Source organism: Chiloscyllium plagiosum, unplaced genomic scaffold, assembly GCF_037043375.1.
Source record: "Chiloscyllium plagiosum isolate Xiang-an unplaced genomic scaffold, Cpla_swu_hap1 HiC_scaffold_6, whole genome shotgun sequence".
Lineage (NCBI taxonomy): Eukaryota > Metazoa > Chordata > Chondrichthyes > Orectolobiformes > Hemiscylliidae > Chiloscyllium > Chiloscyllium plagiosum.
In genome coordinates, this window is record NW_028270144.1 from 50,285,746 (window position 1) to 50,306,207 (window position 20,462).

Consider the following 20,462-nt stretch of genomic DNA (forward strand, 5'->3'; position numbering starts at 1 on the left):
TTTTACATTTCAACCCTCTTGAGATAAATGACAACATTAAATTTGCTTTCTTAACCACGGACTCAACGTGCAAGTCAACCTTTCGAGAATCCTGGAGTAGCACTCCCAGATCCCATGCCCATGCCTGTGTTCTTTTATCCAAGGTGCAAGACGTCGCATTTACTCACATTGAATTTCATCAACCATTTCTTGGACCACTCTCCTGAACTGTCTAAATCTTTCTGTAGCCTCCCCACCTGCTCAGTACTACCTGTCCACCTAACTTCGTATCTTATGCAAACTTCGCCAGAATGCCCCCAGTCCCTTCGTCCAGATCATTAATATATAAAGTGAACAACTGCACCGCAACACTTAACCCTGTGGAAAATCACTTGCCACTAGCTGCCATTCTGAAAAATAACCTTTTAACCCAACTCTCTGCCTTTTGTCAGACAGCCAAACTCCAATCCATGCCAATAGCTCACCTTGAACACTATGGGCCCTCATCTTACTCAGCAGCCTCCCGTGAGGCACCTTATCAAAGGCCTTTTGGAAGTCTAGGTAAATAACATCCACTGGGTTTCCCTGGTCTAACCTACTTGTTACCTCTTCAAACAATACCTACTCAAAGAATTCTAACAGGTTTGTCAGGCACGACCTCTCCTTATTAAATCTATGCTGACTTGCTCTAATCCGATCCTGCATTTCCAAGAATTTGGAAATCTTATCCTTAATGATGGATTCTAGAATTTTACCTACAACTGAGGTTAGGCTAATCGGCCTATAATTTTCCATCTTTTGTCTTGATCCTTTCTTGAACAAGGGGGTTACAACAGTGATTTTCAAATCATCTGGGACTTTCCCTATCTCTAGTGATCTTTGAAAGATTACAAGCAATGCCTCTGCTATTTCTTTAGCCACCTCTCTCAGAACTCTGGGATATAGCCCATTCAGGTCAGGAGATTTATCAATTTTTAGACCTTTTAGCTTTACAAGTACTTTCTCTTTTGCAATGGTTACCATACTCAACTCTGCCCCTTGACTCTCCTTAATTGTTGAGATATTACTCATGTCTTAACAAAATATTTATTAAGTTCTTCAGCTATTTCCTTAGCCAATGTTGTTCCTCTGTTTAAGAATGGCAACAGGGATACTCCAGAAAATTTTAAGTTTGTAAACCTTACATCAGTTGTAGAGAAATTATATACTTAGGGACAGAATTTACTTGCATTTGGAAAAGATTTAACTTTTTTGGAATAATCAGAAAGGCTTTGTGTTGGGGAGGTCTAATCTCACAAATTTGATTGAGTTTTTTGAGGCAGTGACGAAGATAATTATTAGCCATCAAAACCGCATTTGCGGTCTTACCCTCTTGGGCAACGAAACGGCCACTGTCCTTAGCAGGAGTTAAGGACGTGCATTCAGAATTATGCATGTTTTCCCAGCAAAACCGGTACACCCTCGATTACCTACTCACAAAAGAGAGTGGGGTTTGCGTCATAGTCAAAGGCAAATGCATGATGGGAGTTACTGGCCTCCGAGCCCCAGAGGAAAGGCATTGAATCGATTAACCGAATAATCAATTATCCGAACAAAATAGTGCCCGCCCATTTCATTCGGATAATTGAGGTTTCCCTGTATTTAGTAAGCTTGCAGATGACACCAAAATTGGAGATGTAGTGGAAAACGAAGAAGCTTACCTCGGATTATCAGATGGGCCAAAGGGCTGAGGTGTGGCAGATGGAGTTTAATTTAGATAAATGCAAGGTGCTGAATTTTGGGAAAGCAAATCTTAGCAGGACTTAATGGTAAGGTCCTAGGTAGTGTTGCTGAACAAAGAGACCTTGGAATGCAGGTTCATAGCTCCTTGAAAGTAGAGTCACAGGTAGATAGGAGAGTGAAGAAGGCATTTGGTATGCTTTCCTTTATTGGTCGGTGTACTGAGTACAGGAATTGGGAGGTCATGTTGCGGATGTACAGGACATTGGTTAGGCCACTTTTGGAATATTGCCTGTAATTCTAGTCTTCCTATTGGAAGGATTTTGTGAAACTTGAAAGTGTTCAGAAAAGATTTACAAGGATGTTGCTAGGGTTGGAAGATTTGAGCGATAGGGAGAGGTTTTCCGTGGAGCATTGGAGGCTGAGGGGTGACCTCATAAAGGTTTATAAAATCATGATAGGGTAAATAGACAAGGTCTTTTTCCTCGGGTGGGGGAGTCCAGAACTAGAGGGCGTAGGTTTCAGGTGAGAGGGGAAAGATATAAAAGGGACCTAAGGGGCAACTTTTTCACAGAGGGTGGTGCATGTATGGAATGAGCTGCCAGAGGCTAGTACAGTTGCAAAATTTAAAAGGCATCTGGATGAGTATATGAATAGGAAGGGTTTGGAATGATATGAGCCGGGTGTTGGCAGGTGGGAGTAGATTTGGTGGGATATCTGGTCAGCGGGGACAAGTTGGACTGAAGGGTCTGTTTCCGTGCTGTACATCTCTATGATTCTATGACCTCATTGAGAATGTTACCAGGCATGTAGATAAAATCCGCACCTTTGTCAGTCAAATGACTGAAGGCGCAGGATGGGGAGAAGGGTACAACTGGTTAATAAATATGGCTATGTTTAGTGGTATTGTTTTAGTTTATCTTTTTACTGGCATTGCTATTGTTAAATGTAATAATTTCTTCTGACAGCATCGGCTCCCCTCAGAAAATGCTGCTGCTTCTCCATCCAAATGAGGATGAGGATGTGCAATTGCCTATCCCTACTTCCTCCTTGGAGGAGAAGGAAGTATGGCAATCTCTAGCGTCCATTCGATTGGACTGATCTAATCTATGCCCTCCCATCCTATAGTATGGTCGTGGAATGACCAAAGGGGGGAGATGAGGATCTGAAATCTGAATACAGGCTGTTGTCAGGATCAACCATTTAATACATATTCTTACTAACAACAAAATGGCTTCTTAATATAAGTAACATGACAAAATGGCTTCTAGGCTGCAAATTGACAATTCTGCTTAAAATGGTTTTTAACCCTGCTGGAATCTGTATTCCTGAATTAACTATAAAGTACTGAAACAAAGATTAGCAGACAATGCTTCCTTTACAGCATAGAAATAACTAGACTAAATAAGACATTACTAGCCATCCTAACTGACCTTGCAAGTGCAGGTGCAAAGGGAGATACAGAAGCTTGGATGTGTAAAACAAAGCTGGTTCCCAGTAAATATCATTGGGTTAAGTTGCTTTGATTGGGTAAATGATATCATTGGTTAATTATTTGAATCTGCTCTGTAACTTCTTTTCAAAAACGTTGTAAAAATGTCTTTGTCTTAATCCATGTGCAGCAGTTTCTCCTAGTGACAGAGTGTTTAACCACTCTGTTGCTGAACAACCTGTGCCTGGCCGTGATAATAAAGTGTGACATTTTACAGAACCAGACTGAATTGTTAGTGTTTTTTTGACCGATTGCGGAACCTGTCAGATCCTGAGGATACTTGACCAGGAGGCACTTGAAAGGATTACTTCCTCTTTACTGCTGCGTCACAGCACCAGGGTCTGAGGTTTGATTCCAGCCTCAGATGATTGTCTGTGTGGAGTTTGCACATTCTCCCTGTGTCTGCATGGCTTTCTTCCAGGTGCTCCGGTTTCCTCCCACAGATCAAAGATGTGCAGGTCAGGTGAATTGGTCATGCTAAATTGCCTGTAGTTGAGAGGTGCGTTAGTCAGAGGGAAATGGGTCTGGGTGGGTTACCGTTCGAAGGGTCGGTGTGGACTGGTTGGGCCGAAGGGCCTGTTTCCACACTGTAGGGAATGTAATCTAATCTAATCTCTTGTACAATAATCTAGAATTTAGAGGATGCCCATTCAAGACCAGGATGAAGAACAATTTTTTCTTTGAGGGTTGAGAGTCTGTGGAATTCCTCAAAACACAGTGGGTGCATAATATTGTTAGGGCAGAGGTAGACAGATTCTTGATTATGAACAGGATGAAAGATTATCAGGAATATGCAGAAATGTAGAGTCAAAGTTAAAATCAGATTGGCTGTGATCTTATTGTTGGCAGAGCAGGCTCAGAAGACCAAGCGACTGCCTGTTGTTTCTTGTTTGCATGTACATGTGTCCACTTGTTTGTCTTTGCACTATTGGATATATTTGTGCTATGCAAATGTTCCTTTAATGATATGTGAACACATGATGATACCTGACAGTAATGTCTTGACCTTGCCCATAAAAAGGAAGTATTAAAATGGACATTCTTCACTTGGAAAGCCATAGAATAATGAGCTAGATTGCTTGGCTGGGGTTATTGGTTAGCATAAAGGGAAGCCATCTCATTTTCCTTTTGAAAGTGTACTCTGTGTGCTTGCGGTGTACTGCTGTCAGTTTGATGAAATCCTTGAATTCTAATCTCTGACGCGGGTGTGTATGTTACATTTTCACTTCTCCAATTTCCCATTAGACATCATCGGAGACCTTCAGTAATTTGTGACAACAACTTATTATTTCGATTGTCTTCATGCTTTAAAATTATACATGCCAATAAAATGTTCATATTCTTTGAGATTTACAGGTATTATTCTTTTCTGTCTCACTTGTCCTCCCATGCCATCCAACACCTATCCTTCCTTCCCTGCCCTCTCTCCCTCCCTCTCCTTTATTCAGGTACTGGGATAAAGAAGTCCAGAAAGCACAGAAGCAAGCTCGAGTTCCCCATCTTACAAACGCTGTTTTGAAATGTTTCTGGAAATCATATGTCATTTTAGGTGCATTCACATTTTTAGAGGTAATTTTTTTTGTTAAATAAGTTTTTGTTCTGGAATTGCAAAATTGATTTCCTGTCCTGATGGGAATTCCGTTTTGCAAGTTAGGTATCCCAATTGGTAAGATCCATGGCATAATTGATTGCCTTAAAGTGCTGACCACTTTGGATCCTGAGAGTTGTGCTGTTTCATAACTACTTTATCTGCTTCTTTGGTTGCCCTTGGTGTGCAAACCTTTGCTAAGATTGCTCCAGTGTAATGTTTTCAAGAAAAGCATTTGGTGAAGAAACAATCTGACAATATCCAAATTCTGTCTCTCCTCCAGTTTTACGTTCTTGCACTTATTTCAATTCTCCTGTGAAGTATTGAAATGTACAGCACAGAAATATTGCCATTTGGCCCAACAGCTATATGCTAGTGCTTATGTTTACATAACCATAATTAATTAAATAATCTTCTGCAATTGAGCTATTATTTCCTTTTCCCTCAATTTGATTTAAAGAAGAGGCAACAAGCCTATGGTACAGGACACAGGTGTTGAGAGTGAAGGTGGAAACAACATGAAATAGGAAGTAGCAGAGACTTAAATTGTGTTTTATGAGCCAAACAATGACAGGAGGATTTAAGGCTGAGGTTGAGAATAAGTTCCATAGCCATGAGATCTTGAAAGATAATTATTTTAAAGCAGACTTTAACCACCCCTAATTTCAATGTCCTCCTGTTTTCTTTATCCCCATATAAAGATATATTATTTCTCTTCAAATAATTATCCAATTCCCTCTTGAATATGTCAGTCAAATTTCTGTCCTCCACGTTTCTGGGCAATGCATTCTGTACCCTAAAAGTTAGTTCCTAATGTCCCATGTTTTGCTTTTGCAAATAATTTCAAATCAGATTCTTGTTCCTTTTGAGTGGGAGCAGTTGTCTACCCTGTTCATGTTTTTCAAAACCTTTACTGCATCTCCTTTTATTTGTCTTCTAATTAAGGAGAATAGTCCCACCTTCTTCAATAACATGAAGTTCTTTCTTCCAGGAACTATTCTTGTGAATTGCATCTGCACACTGTCCAGTGCCTTCACATCCATCCTATAATGTGGCACCCAGCACTGTACAGAATACTCCGGCTAAAGTGTGACAAGTGATTTACGCAGGTTCAACATCACCACCTTTATCATGTACTTTATACATCTATTAATGCTGAGGATATAGTCTTAATTAACTGCTCTGCACATAGCCTGTCACCTTCATTGACCTGAGGACAAAACACCTAGGTCCCTCTGCTCCTGCAACCTATTAAAATTGTAACTTTTATTTTATATTGTGTTTTAATGTTCTTTCTACCAAAATACATCTCTTTGCATATCATTACATTGAATCTCATCTACTTATTTGCCCACTTTGTCTTGTCTGACTTTTAGTGTTCCACACTATCCTAACAGTTTGCTATTCTTCCAAGTTTATAACAGAAATTGAGGCTCTGGTAGAGAAAAAGAAGGAGGTATATGTTAGGTCTAGACACAGAGCTGGGATCGAGTCAATCCGTAGAGGAGTATAAGGAGTATAAATAGGAGGATACTTAAGAGGGAAATCAGGAGGGTAACAAAGGGACATGAAATAACCTTTTCAGATAGAGTAAAAGAGAATCTAAAGAGATTCTAAAAGTACGTTAAGGGGAAAAAAATAACTGGGGAGAGAATAGGGTGCCTTAAAGATCAATGTGGCCATCTATGTGTAAAACCACAGGAGATCGGTGAGATCCAAAATGAATATTTCTTGTCAGTATTTACCGTGGAGAAAGACATGGAAGCTAGGGAACTTGGGGAAGTAGATAGTGAGGTCTTAAAGAGTCTACGTTACAGAATAGGAAATGTTGGAGGTCTTAAAATGGATAAAGATAAATAATTTTCTAGGACATGATCCCCATCTGATGAAGGAGCAGTGCTCCGAAAGCTAGTGCTTCCAAATGAACCTCTTGGACTGTAACCTGGTGTTGTGTGATTTTTAACTTTGTCCACCCCAGTCCAAGACAGGCTCCTCCACATCCTAATTTATTCAATACTTCTTTCTCATCAATTTTAAACTCTTTTAGAGACCAAGTTTCTGCCTCTATCACCATGTATCACCATGCATCTCGCTGTTTAGTAAAGACAGAATGCAAATATTAATTTAACGTCTCAGCCATGCCCTCCACTGCCATTTGTAAATCTCCTTTTGGTCTCTAATTTGCTCTCCTCTAACTACTCTCTTACTATTTATATGCTTGCAGATTACTTTGGGACACTGAGACGTTTAAAATCGAGGGACATAGAGTAAACAGGAAGATACTTCATCTTTAATAGAAAAATCAATGACTGAGGGCTTGGATATTGGGGGATATGGGCCAAAGACAAGTAAATGAACAAAAACAGCAGAACAGGCTCGAGGGCCTGGATAGCTTACTCATGTTCCTGTTTAAGAGAATGGACAGAAGGTTTAGAGGAGATCAATCAACATGTGACCATCAGTGTGCCGCAAGGATTGGTGATGGGTCCACTGTTATTCATCATTTATATAAATGTCTTGGATGAGAATATAGGAGGCATGCCTAGTAAGTTTACGGATAACACCAAAGCTAGTGGCATATTGGACAGTGAAGAAAGTTGTCTGAGATTACAACAAGATCTTGATTAGCTGGTCAAGTGGGCTGAGGAATGGCAGATAGAGTTTAATTCAGATAAATGTGAAGTGTTCCATTTTGGGTAAGACAAACCAGGCAGGACTTAAGGAGTTAATGGTAGGTCCCTGAAGAATGTTGTTGAACAGAGTGACCTAGGGTTGCAGGTACACAGTTCCTTGGAAGTAGCATCACAGTCAGAAAGGGTGGTGAAAAAGGCATTTGGCATGCTTGCCTTCATTGGTCTGACAATGAATACAGGAGTTAGGATGTCATGTTACAGTTGTACAAGACATTGGTAAGGCCACATTTGGAGTACTGTGTACAGTTCTGGTTTCCCTGCTGTTGGAAGCATGTTATTCAACTGGAAGCGGTACAAAAAGTATTTACAAGGCTGTTACCAAGACTGGAAGGTTTGAGTTATAAAAGGAGACTGAATAGGCTGAGGTTTTTTTTCTCTGGAGCATAGGAGGCTGAGGGATGACCTGTAGAGGTATATAAGATCATGAGGGCATAGATAAGGTGAGTAGCCAAGGTCTCTTTCCCAGGTAGGGAGTTGAAAACTGGAGGGCAAGGATTTAAAGTGAGAGGGGTAAGATTTAAAAGAGACCAAAGGGCAATTTTTTCAAACAGAGAGTGATGTGTATATGGAATGAGCTGCCAGAAGGAATGGTGGAAGTGAGTACAATTTCAACATTTTGAAAGACATTTAGATAGGTGCATGGATGGGAAAGGTTTAGAGGGATATGGTAAAGGATATGGGTCAATTGCAGGCAAATGGGACTAGATCAGTTTAGGAGACCTGGTCAGCATGAAGGGCCTGTTTCTGTGCTGTGTGACTCTATAATTCTTTGAGATGTGAGGAAAATCCTTTCCACCCTGAAGGTGGTGTGAATCTGGAACTAACTGCCTGTAAGTTTGGTTCAGGCAGAACTCTCATAAGATCTAAGAATTATTTAGAATTGCACTTGTATTTAGATTTGTACTTGTACGTGGTTATTTTGTGTGGACTGGATGTTATGGGTCAAAGAACCTTTTTCCTTCGCTATAGATCTTTGACACTCCTTCATGTTTGCTGCGATTTTTATTTTCTGTCTCACCTCCGTTCGGAACATTTTATATTCCTCCTGGTTCTCAGTTGTATTTATCTATCTGACACCTGTCGTAAGTGCACTTTTACTTTATCTTCAATTTTACATTCTTTTTCATCCAGGGAGCTATGGATTTGTTTGTCCTATATTTCATATTGAGAGAATATACCTCGACTGTATTTAAGCCATATCCTGTTTGAAAGTTGCCCATTGTTCAGTTACAGCTTATTTCACAAACCTCTCATTCCATTTGATCCTGTCTAGCCCTGTTCTTGCCTCATTGAAGTTGGTTCTCAGAAAATTGATTTTTTAGTCTGCATTGATTGATTTGTTTGCCATTATTATCCTGAACCTTATGATACAATGATCTTTGACTCCTAGCTGCTCCCCATTGACGCCTAATCTATTGGCCCATCTCATTTCCAAAAACCAAGTCCAACACTGCATTCTTTCTTGTTGGACTGAGCACATTATGCTATAGGAAGCTCAGCTGAATAGAATCTGGGAACTCTTAACCCCTTACCTTTCATCAGAATCCCATTCTGTATTTGGTAATTGAAGTCTTGCGTTGTATTACTCAGTAACTTTGACATTGCTGTGTTTTCCTTGCAGATCTGTTCCTTTCCATCCGTCTCACTAGTTGGTGGCCCTAGTAATGTAATTGTACCCTTTTTGGTCCTTAGCTCTAGCCAAAATGATTCAGAATTTGATCATGTAGAAATGTACAAAGTAGATGTAGGAGTAGGCCATTCAACCCTTCAAGCCTGCACTATCATCCTGTATGATCATGCAATTTCAACAATCCAACTCATGCTTTCTCTTCATATCCCTTGATCCCTCTTGCTGCAAGGACCATGTCCAGCTCAGTTTAGTCGCAAGTGCCACGCCTAGCTCCCTCATGAATATGCTATACAAGCTGGCCCCAACAGCTTTCTCTGGTATAGAATTCCAAAGCTTCATAACTCTGAGTGAAGAAATTCTTTATCACCTCAGTTCTGAATGATTTATCCCTTATTCTTAGACTGTGACCTCATGTTCTGGACTTACCTGACATCAAAAACATTCTTCCTGTATCTAGCTCATCAGGTTTTTATATGTTTCTGAGATCTCCCCTCATTCCGCTAAATTCCAGTGAGTACAAGTCCAGTTGATCCTGTCTTTCTTCATATTATCAGTGTTATGGACCAGATCAGACCCCTTCAAAAATATTTTAATAAGGTCGACTTGACTCAAGTTTTTCTTATTTTTAATGGCAAATATAAAGTGTCTCAGATGCAATATGACTGGCCAATCTACCCAATATTAAGAAAAGCTGTAGTTAAAATACAAGCAAAGAATGGAATTTAGAATAACGTAACTGATTAGAAACTTAGGAAAGTAATTGCTAATCAACTGTTCCAATGTAGTAAAATCCTGTAAACATGTCCCAAAAATAAAAATTTAGACACATGCTTCACTCCAGGAGGAAAGAAAATCAAGAAATGTTTGAGTAGTAGACAACAGGCAGCCACTAAAGCTCCAACTCTTTTGAGACCCGATATCTTCTAAAGTTAAAAAAAAATCAAAAGAGAGAAATATGAGAGAGCTGGTCAAATCCATTCAGGCGCCTCAAGCTATTTAGTCAAGATGTCTTCAGTAGTACATTTGCCACATCTGCCTTACAACTTCTCGTCAAAAGCAAAACAGGACAAAATAACCTCTTAAAGTGGCAGCATCGTCATAGTCAGTCCTGCCATCCTAGGAATCAGTCTGGTGAACCTTCGCTGGATTCCCTTAGTAGCAAGAATGTTCTTCCTCAGACCAGGAGACCAAAATTGCATACAATACTCGAGGTGTGCCCTCACCAAGGCCATGTATAACTGCAGCAAGACATCGCTATTGCTCTACTAAAATCCTCGCTGTGAAGGCTAGCATGCCATTAGCTTTCCTCACTGCTTGCTGCACTTGCATATCAACCTTCAGCAACTGTTCCACCATGGTTTCCAGGTCTTGTTGCGTCTCATCTTTTCTTAAATTGCCACCATTCAGATAATAATCTGCCTTGCTGCTTTGTCATCTTAGGGAACAACCTTGTGGGCGGCACGGTGGCACAGTGGTTAGCACTGCTGCCTCACAGCGCCAGAGACCCGGGTTCAATTCCTGACTCAGGCGACTGACTGTGTGGAGTTTGCACATTCTCCCCGTGTCTGCGTGGGTTTCCTCCGGGTGCTCCGGTTTCCTCCCACATTCCAAAGATGTGCAGGTCAAGTGAATTGGCCATGCTAAATTGCCCGTAGTGTTAGGTAAAAGGGGTAAATGTAGGGGAATGGGTGGGTTGCGCTTCGGCGGGTCAGTGTGGACTTGTTGGGTCGAAGGGCCTGTTTCCACACTGTAAGTAGTCTAATCTAATCTAAACCTCACATTTATCCACATTAGCCAAGTACTTCTCTCTTAGCCAGCCTGTCAAAGCCACCCTGCAACCTCTTAGCATCCTCCTCACAGCACACACTGCTACCCAGGTTAGTGTCGTCTTCAAATTTGAAGATATTGCATTTAATTAATTTGTACAAATTGTTGATGTATATTGTGAACAGCTGGAGCTCCAGCACTGAACCCTGTGGTACCCCCTCGTCACTGCCTGCCACTCTGAAAAGCACCTGTTTATTCCAGTTCTCTGCTTCTTGTCTGCTAACTACTTCTCTATCCACATCAATACATTGCTTCTGAGACCATAAGTTTTACATTTGCTTACTAATCTCTATGTGGGTCCTTGTCAAAGATCTTTTGAAAGTCCAGATACACAATATCCATTGATTCACCCTCTACAGATCACATCCTCAAAAGAAATTTCAGAAGATTTGTCAAGCATGACTTCCCTTTAATGAATCCATGCTGACTTGAACCAATTCTGTCACTGCTTTCTAAATGATCAGTTGTAACATCCCTAATGATTGACTGCAGTATTTTTCCCACCACCGATGTCAGGTTAACCAGCCTATAATTCCCCATTTTCTCTCTCCTTCCTTTTTAAATAAGTGAGGTTATGTTAGCTACTCTCCATCCATCCATCCATCTTCCAGAGAGTCTATAGAATACTGGAGAATGATCACCAATGCATATGTTATTTCTAGGGCCACTTCCTTAAGTACTCTGGATGCAGAACATTAGGCCCTGGGGACTTATTGGGTTTTAATCTCATCAATTTCCCCTATACCATTTCCTAATTAATACGGATTTACTTCAGTTCCTCCTTCAAGCTTGATCCTCTGTCCCCTTCCTGAAGATTATTTGTGTCCTCCTTAGTGAAGACAGATCCAAAATATTGGTTTGCCATCTCTTTGTTTTCATTATAAATTCACCTGAATCAAACAGTTCCCTTCATATTTTTCCCTTCGCATATCAATAGAAGCTTTTGCAGTCAGTTTTTATGTTTTCTGCTAACTTACACTCATATTCTATGTTCCCTTTCTGAATTAAACCCTTTGTCCTCCTCTCAATTTTAGATTTTCCCCAGTCCTCAGGTTTGCTACTTTTTCTGGCCAATTTATATGCTTCCTCTTTGACTTTAACACTATTCCTGATTTCTCTCATCAGCCATGGTTGAGCCACCATTTTATAGTTAGGCCAGACAAGGATGGACAGTTGTTGAAGTTCATCCGTGTGTTCTTTGAATGTCTGCCATTGCCTATCGACTGTTAACCCCTGAAGTATCCTTGGCCATCTTATCCGGCCAATGCATGCCTCATACCATCAAAGTTAGATTTTTTTAAGTTTCAACCTTTAGTCTCAGATTTAACTGTGTTACACTCTGTCTTAATGAAGAATTCCATCATATTATGATCACTCGTCCCCAAAATGTCATGCACCACAAAGTTGCTAATGAATCCTGTCATTACACAATACCCAGTCAGAGAGTCATAGAGATGTACAGCATGGAAACAGACCCTTCGGTCCAACCTGTCCATGCCGACCAGATATCCCAACCCAATCTAGTCCCACCTGTCAGAACCTGGCCCATATCCCTCCAAACCCTTCCTGTTCATATGCCCATCCAAATGCCTTTTAAATGTTGCAATTGTACTAGCATCCACCACATCCTCTGGCAGCTCATTCCATACATGTACCACATTCTGCATGACTTGGATGACTTGCTGTATAGTCGTTTCCTTGACATATTATGCGAGGAAATCATATCTCATACATTCCAGGAAATCCTCTTCCATCGCATTGCAACCAGTCTGGTTAGTCCAATCAATATGAAGTCACCCGTAATAACTGCTGTATCTTTATTCTTACTAATTCCCTGTTTGATGCCATCCCCACTGTCACAACTACTGTATGGTAGTTTGTATACAATTCCCACAAACCTTTTTTCCCCTTTGGTGTTCCACAGCTCCACCCATACAGATTCCATATTGTCCAGGCTAACGCCCTTCCTAACTATTGTGTTATCTACCCCTTAACCAGCAATGCTACCCCGCCTCCGTTTATTTTATGACCATCTTTCCTGAAAATTGACTACCCTGGGTGTTCAGTTCCCATCCTTTGTCACGCTGGATCCAGGTGTCCATGACCCCAATTACATCATATCCATTAGTATTTTGCACAGTTAATTCATCCACTTTATTACAAATGCTCCTCACACTGAGACAGCTTTCAGGCTCATTTGTTTGGCATTTATTGTCCTTTGGACACTTGGATTGTCCTCCTCTAACACTGCTATACTCTTGTTAACTGATGCTGTCACCCCTCCTCCTTTCCTTCCTCTTCTATCTTTGGTGTACACCTAGTGCCTAGGAACATATAACAGTCAGTCTTGTCGTTTGAACCAGATATCTGTCTTCGCCACAACATCAGGTTTCCACATGGCCATCTGTGCCTGTCACTCCACAATCTTATTTATTATACTCCATGCATTCACATACTTGTACAGCAACACTTTAGACTATTTCTTTCTTCCTTACTGTAACTTCACTTATTAACTTGCTATTCTCTAATATTGTTCAAGTGGAGTGAATAAAGAAGGAATTTGAATGTGAAAGAGAAATTGGAAATGAGTTATGAAAGTCATTCAGCAATAAGGTTAAGATTTCCCAGGATTCTGAGCAAGGTGTAATAAGAAGTTCGCTAAAAGCAGCATCAATATTTATTTATGTGGATTTAAAATGATAAACTTCCTGTGTGTTGCAAGAAAATGAAGCATTTTGTGCCAAATAGGGAACTGTTTCTTAACGAGTTCAAGCAACTCTCCTTACTGTGAGTGTCTAGCTAAATCTCTTGACAAAATTTGGCCCCTCTTTGCCCATTTGTCTTGGTGGAATTCAGTTGTAGTGGAGTGCAGGCTTCATTTTTTTTTCCAGATATGATGGAAAAGGGATTGAATGAATCAAAAAAAAAGTCCATAGAGAAAAGTGAATCTCTATGTTTTCTTAAAATAGTCTCTTCCAGATACAAACATGGATGGAGAAGTGCAAGAAAAATGTTTTGTGATGTCCCTTGAAATGTACGATTGGTGAAACTGAAACCGGAGAATAAAAATGTTAAACTAGTAAAAGAAATCAATAGCATTAATAGCATTTATATAATCAGAATTAATTGCATTTGATTTTGTTTTGTAAGTTAAGGACATTTTGTAAACAGTGTTGTTAATTTTTTTGCATCTGTTTCAAAACTTGAAAACTTAATGAAGTGTTAATGTTGTCCTTTTTCTTTTAGGAAACAATCAGAATTGCTCAGCCTATCATGTTAGGAAAAGTTATTAATTATTTTGAAAACTACAATCCAGATGATACAGAGGCTTACAAAGTTGCCTTTGGCTATGTTGCTGGTATATCACTTTGTACTCTATTTCTGGCAATTCTGCATCATCTGTATTTCTTTCATGTACAAAGGTGTGGGATGAAGCTAAGAATAGCAATGTGTCATATGATTTATAAAAAGGTAAGAATCTTACTCTTGATAATTAGCACTATTTTTGGGATGTAAAGCTTAGAAATGTTGAATTTTTTTTTCATCAAATCATGTCTGAGAGATAGAAGTACACTACTTTCCTCTGCATAATTAAGTACGTTTGAAATGTAGTAAATGTTGTTTGTCAGGCAAATCTTTATATTTACAAACATGTAAGGAAATGGTTCATTAACTTTCTTCTTTCCTCCCAAACCAAGCAAAAAAATTTAACTTCATTATTTCCAAACATAATCAGATTCTGTAAAATAATTTGGTACTTCACTTAGTAGACTATCACTACTATTGCAATGATTTTGAAGTTGTGTCAAATACGCTTTGATAGGGCTGTGCATTCAAGCTGCCCAACCTCTGCAATTTCCTCTATGTCCCCTCTAATGCTCTCCCTCTCTTCCTTCTTTCAAGATGTTCCATTGAAAGAGAAGGTGATTTGATTTGACCCATCATGCTGGTACTGGTTTGGTAAATGAACGTCATCACCTAGTGCTGATCTCCTGTTTTTTTCCAAACTCTTGTACACTATTTTATCCAAATAATCATCCAGTGTTCTTTTGAATGTCTCGATTGAACTTGTTTCCATTTCACATCTAGAATGTGCATTCAATAACAACTCGGCGTGGGCATGTTTTTTCTCTGTTCACCCTTGATTATTTTTCAGATCACTTTAAATCTAAGTCTTCTTGTTTGTGTTGTTTTTAATGAGCAGGAACATTTTCTTGCTATGTATTCAACCCTCCTTGCTCATGATTTTAGAAATCTCGATCAGTCCTAATTTCTTCACTGTATCTTCATAACTAAAGTTCCTCAAGCCTGTAAAGTACTTCTGCACCTTCTCCAATGCATTCACATCCTTCCTATAATGTGGCCAGAATTGTGCACAATAAACCTAACTCTTGGATCAACCTTGTTTGCATTAACACCAAGCTACATATGTCTATTTTTCCTTTATAATGCTTCTGTGAAGTGCCTTGGAACATTTCATTAAATGGAAGTCACCGTATATGTGTGTTATATGGTTGACAACAAAACAGTAAGTCAGGAATCATTTGTTCAATTTTGAGCCATGTTTGACCGTTAATCTACAGGACTTCATACTGTGTAAATTACTTTTGTCTTACAGCATGATGGAAAAGATTTTTAAAAACAAAAGAAGTACTACAGTAAAAGTGGAATTTTTGCTTGGTTATGCGTTTTAGAAGTAGACTATTTATCCTATCCATGATCCACATAATTTTATATACCTCTATAAGGTCACCCCTCAGCCTCCGACGCTCCAGGGAAAACAGCCCCAGCCTATTCACCCTCTCCCTGTAGCTCAAACCTTCCAACCCTGGCAACATCCTTGTAAGTCTTCTCTGAACCCTTTCAAGTTTCCGATAGGAAGGAGACCAGATTTGCATGCAATATTCCAACAGTGGTCTAACCAATGTCCTGTACAGCCGCAAAATGACCTCTCAACTCCTGTACTCAATACTCTGACCAATAAAGGAAAGCATACCAAATGTCGCCTTCAGTATCCTATCTACCTGCAACTCCACTTTCAAGGAGCTATGAACCAAGGTCTCTTTGTTCAGCAACACTCCCTAGGACCTTACCATTAAGTGTCTAAGTCCTGCGAAGATTTGCTTTCCCAAAATGCAGCACCGTGCATTTATCTAAATTAAATTCCATCTGTCACTTCTCAGCCCATTGGCCCATCTGATCAAGATCCTGTTGTAATCGGAGGTAACCTTCTTCGCTGTCCACTACACCTCTAATTTTGGTGTCATCTGCAAACTATACCTCTTATGCTGATCCTCCACTGGTCACAGGCCTCCAGTCTGAAAAACAACCCTCCACCACCACCCTCTGTCTTCTACCTTTGAACAAGTTCTGTATCCAAATGGCTAGTTCTCCCTGTATTCCATGAGATCTAACCTTGCTAACCAGTCTCCCATGGGGAACCTTGTCAAACACCTTACTGAAGTCCATATAGATCACACCTACTGCTCTGCCCTCATCAATCCTCTGAGTTTTTTTTTTGAAGAAGTAATGATCAAGTTTGTGAGTCATGATTTCCCATGCACAAAGCCATGTTGACTATCCCTAATCAGTCCTTGCCTTTCCAAATCCTGTCCCTCAGGATTTCCTCCAACAACTTGCCCATCACCGACGTCAGGCTCACTGGTCTATAGTTCACTGGCTTGTCCTTACTTCCTTTAAACAGTGACACCACACCAGTCTTCCGGCACCTCATTTGTGGTGTCCTGTCTGAGTGCAGATGTAACATTCTTACTGATTAGTAATGCAACTTCTCCACCTCCTTTTACTTTGCTCTCTATTTTGTCTAAAACAACAAAACCCTGGAACGATGAGTGGCCAGGCCTGTCCCCCTCTCAACCAAATGTCTGTTGTAGCCACAACAACATAGTCCCATGTACTGATCCAGTCTCTAAGCTCAGCTGCTTTACCTAATACTCTTTGCATTGAAATGAACCCATTTCAGTCCATTGGTACCATCATGTTTATTTAAATGTCTCTTCTTTCGCATTTACTGGTCCTCACATGTACCTTTCCCTTAATCCCTCCATTTGCTGACCTGCTCTGGTTTTCAGCCCCCGCCACTCTGGTTTAAACCCTCCCAAGTAGCAATAGTGCACCTCCTGCCTCTCTGTCAAAAGACCGTTCCGAGAGAGAGATTCCAGCTTTCAGCTCTAACTAAGTGAGGGAAAAAGTAGCTTTCATTTCAGGACCCCACCAACAGCTGCTTTTGAATGCCCAAACTTGGTTCTCTGGGAGCTTGACCCCACCTATTTAGCCTGTTTCTATTGTTGCAATTAAAGAAAAAGCAAGAAATACTATCCCAAGGCCTCACAAGCTGTTTACTTTACTGGCTTGAGGAGAATCAATGCCTCTGCCTCAACCTTTCCTCATTTAAAAATAAACATAGAAACATAGAAAAAATACAGCGCAGTACAGGCCCTTTGGCCCGCAATGTTGCGCCGATCTGAGCCCACCTAACCTACACTAGCCCACTATCCTCCATATGCCTATCCAATGCCCGTTTAAATGCCCATAAAGAGGGAGAGTCCACCACTGCTACTGAAAGGGCAATCCATGAACTCACGACTCGCTGTTTAAAGAACCTACCCCTAACATCTGTCCTATACCTACCCCCCCTTAATTTAAAGCTATGCCCCCTTGTAATAGCTGACTCCATACGTGGAAAAAGGTTCTCATGGTCAACCCTATCTAAACCCCTATCTTGTACACCTCTATCAAGTCACCCCTAAACCTTCTTTTCTCCAATGAAAACAACCCCAAGTGCCTCAGCCTTTCCTCATACGATCTTCCTACCATACCAGGCAACATCCTGGTAAACCTCCTCTGCACCCCTTCCAGTGCCTCCACATCCTTCCTATAGTATGGCGACCAAAACTGCACACAATATTCCAGATGCGGCTGCACCAGAGTCTTATACAACTGCAACATGATCTCAGGACTCCGGAACTCAATTTCTCTACCAATAAAAGCCAGTACGCCATATGCCTTCTTCACCGCACTATTTACCTGGGTGGCAACTTTCAGAGATCTGTGTACATGGACACCAAGATCCCTCTGCTCATCCACACTACCAAGTATCTGACCATTAGCCCAGTACCCCATCTTTTTGTTACTCTTACCAAAGTGAATCACCTCACACTTAGCTACATTGTACTCCATTTGCCATTTTTCTGCCCAGCTCTGCAGCTTATCTATATCCCGCTGTAACCTGACACATCCTTCCTCACTGTCAACAACTCCACCGACTTTCGTATCATCCGCAAACTTGCTCACCCAATCTTCTAGCCCCTCCTCCAGGTCATTTATAAAAATGACAAACAGCAATGGTCCCAAAATAGATCCTTGCGGAACACCGCTATTAACTGCACTCCAAGATGAACCTTTACCATCAACTACTACCCTCTGTCTTCTTCCAGCCAGCCAATTCCTAATCCAAACCTCCAACTCACCCTCAATGCCATACCTCCGTATTTTTTGAAGTAGCCTACCTTATAAGGGGATAAGGGGAACCTTATCAAACGCCTTACTAAAATCCATATACACCACATCTACCGCTTTACCCTCGTCCACCTCCTTAGTTACCTTCTCAAAGAATTCAATAAGGTTTGTGAGGCATGACCTGCCCTTCACAAAACCATGCTGACAATCCTTGATCACATTATTCCTATCCAGATGTTCATAAATCCTATCCCTTACAATTCTCTCTAAGACTTTGCCCACAACGGAAGTGAGACTCACTGGCCTATAGTTATTAGGGTTATCCCTACTCCCCTTCTTGAACGAGGGAACCACATTTGCTATCCTCCAGTCTTCTGGCACTATTCCTGTAGACAACGAGGACATAAAAATCAAGGCCAATGGCTCTGCAATCTCCTCCCTTGCTTCCCAGAGAATCCTAGAATAAATGCCATCAGGCCCAGGGGACTTATCTATTTTCACCCTTTCCAGAATTTCCAACACTTCTTCCCTACATACCTCAAAGCCGTCCATTCTAATTAATTGTGACTCAGTATTCACATCGGCAACAATGTCCTGTTCCTGAGTGAATACTGACGAAAAGTATTCATTCAGTGTCTCCCCAATCTCTTCAGCCTCCACACGCAACTTCCCACTACTATCCTTGACTGGACCTATTCCTAGTTGAAACTTTATTGCTGGAACAGCACAGCAGGTCAGGCAGCATCCAGGGAACAGGAGATTCGACGTTTCTGGCACAGGCCCTTCTTCAGGAATCTTCGACGTTTCGGGCACAGGCCCATCCTCGAAGATTTGGACCTATTCCTACCCTAGTCATTCTTTTATTCCTGACATACCGATAAAAAGCCTTTGGGTTTTCCCTAATCTGACCAACTAAGGACTTTTCATGTCCTCTCCTTGCTGCTCTTAGCTCTCTCTTCAGATCCTTCCTGGCTACCTTATAACTCTTAATTGCCCCAATTGAACCTTCACGCCTCATCTTTACATAGGCCGCCCTCTTCCATTTAACAAGGGATTCCAATTCCTTATTAAACCACGGCTCCCTCACACGACCCTTTCCTCCCTGCCTGACAGGTACACACTTATCAAGGACACTCAATAGTTGCTCCTTGAACAAGCTCCACATATCAATTGCGCCCTTCCCTTGAAGCCTACTTTTCCAAGCCACGCATCCTAAGTCGTGCCTCACCGCATCATAATTTCCCTGCCCCCAGCTATAACTCTTGCCCTGCAGTGCATACTTATCCCTCTCCATCACTAGAGTAAAAGTCACCGAATTATGGTCACTGTCCCCAAAGTGCTCACCTAAAGGACAAAATGCATCTCTTAAAGCCGTAGTATTGTTACAATAGCCGAACAAGATGGTGGATACATCTCAGTCAAAGATCTATTTCTGCTCGTAAGTTCTTTGTTCCTAAAACTGCTGGACTGGGATGTTGTCATTTAAAAGGATACGTGTTTTAATGAAAGGACAAACAGATGGGCAGGAGGGTAGGGCTGTCTTGCTAAGAAGAAATTAACTTAATAGCCAGCAGTGATAGAGTCTGAAGGCATAGAATCTGTATGGGTAGAGATGAAAACCCGCAAAGGAAAAAAAGACCCTGATGGGAGTTTTGTACAGGCCTCCTCGTAGTCAAGATGTGGGGCAGAAAATAAATTAGGAGATTAAAAAGGCATGAAAGAAATATACTATTAGAATAACCACAGGACATTTCAATCAAAAAATCAAGTTGGTAGTGGCTTCTGTAAAAATGGAATTTGTCTAATGTCTACAAGATGGCTTTTGGAGTAGTTATGGTAGGCCCTATAGGGAACAGGCAATTCTGGATTTGGTGATGTGCAATGAGGTGGACTTAATTCAGGAGGTGAGGTGAAAGGTCTCGTAGGGTGCAGTGACCATAATATGATAGAATTTACCATGCCATTTGAGAGGGAGAAGCTTGAATCAGATGTTGATGGTATTACAATTGAGTAAAGGTAAATGTAAAGATATGAGGGAGGAACTGGCCAGAGTTC

General features: G+C 40.8%; 1 protein-coding gene across 4 annotated transcripts in view; it reads left to right on the top strand.

The window, feature by feature from the left end:
• abcc4 (ATP binding cassette subfamily C member 4 (PEL blood group)) overlaps positions 1 to 20,462 on the top strand; it is a 624,022-nt gene that overhangs the window by 29,572 nt on the left and 573,988 nt on the right. For all 4 annotated transcript variants that reach the window (XM_087987997.1, XM_087987995.1, XM_087987994.1 and 1 more), the window contains 2 exons: positions 4,639 to 4,759; positions 14,175 to 14,399. In XM_087987997.1, the coding sequence (XP_087844123.1) occupies positions 4,639 to 4,759; positions 14,175 to 14,399 (346 nt within the window). The remainder of the gene's footprint in view (positions 1 to 4,638; positions 4,760 to 14,174; positions 14,400 to 20,462) is intronic.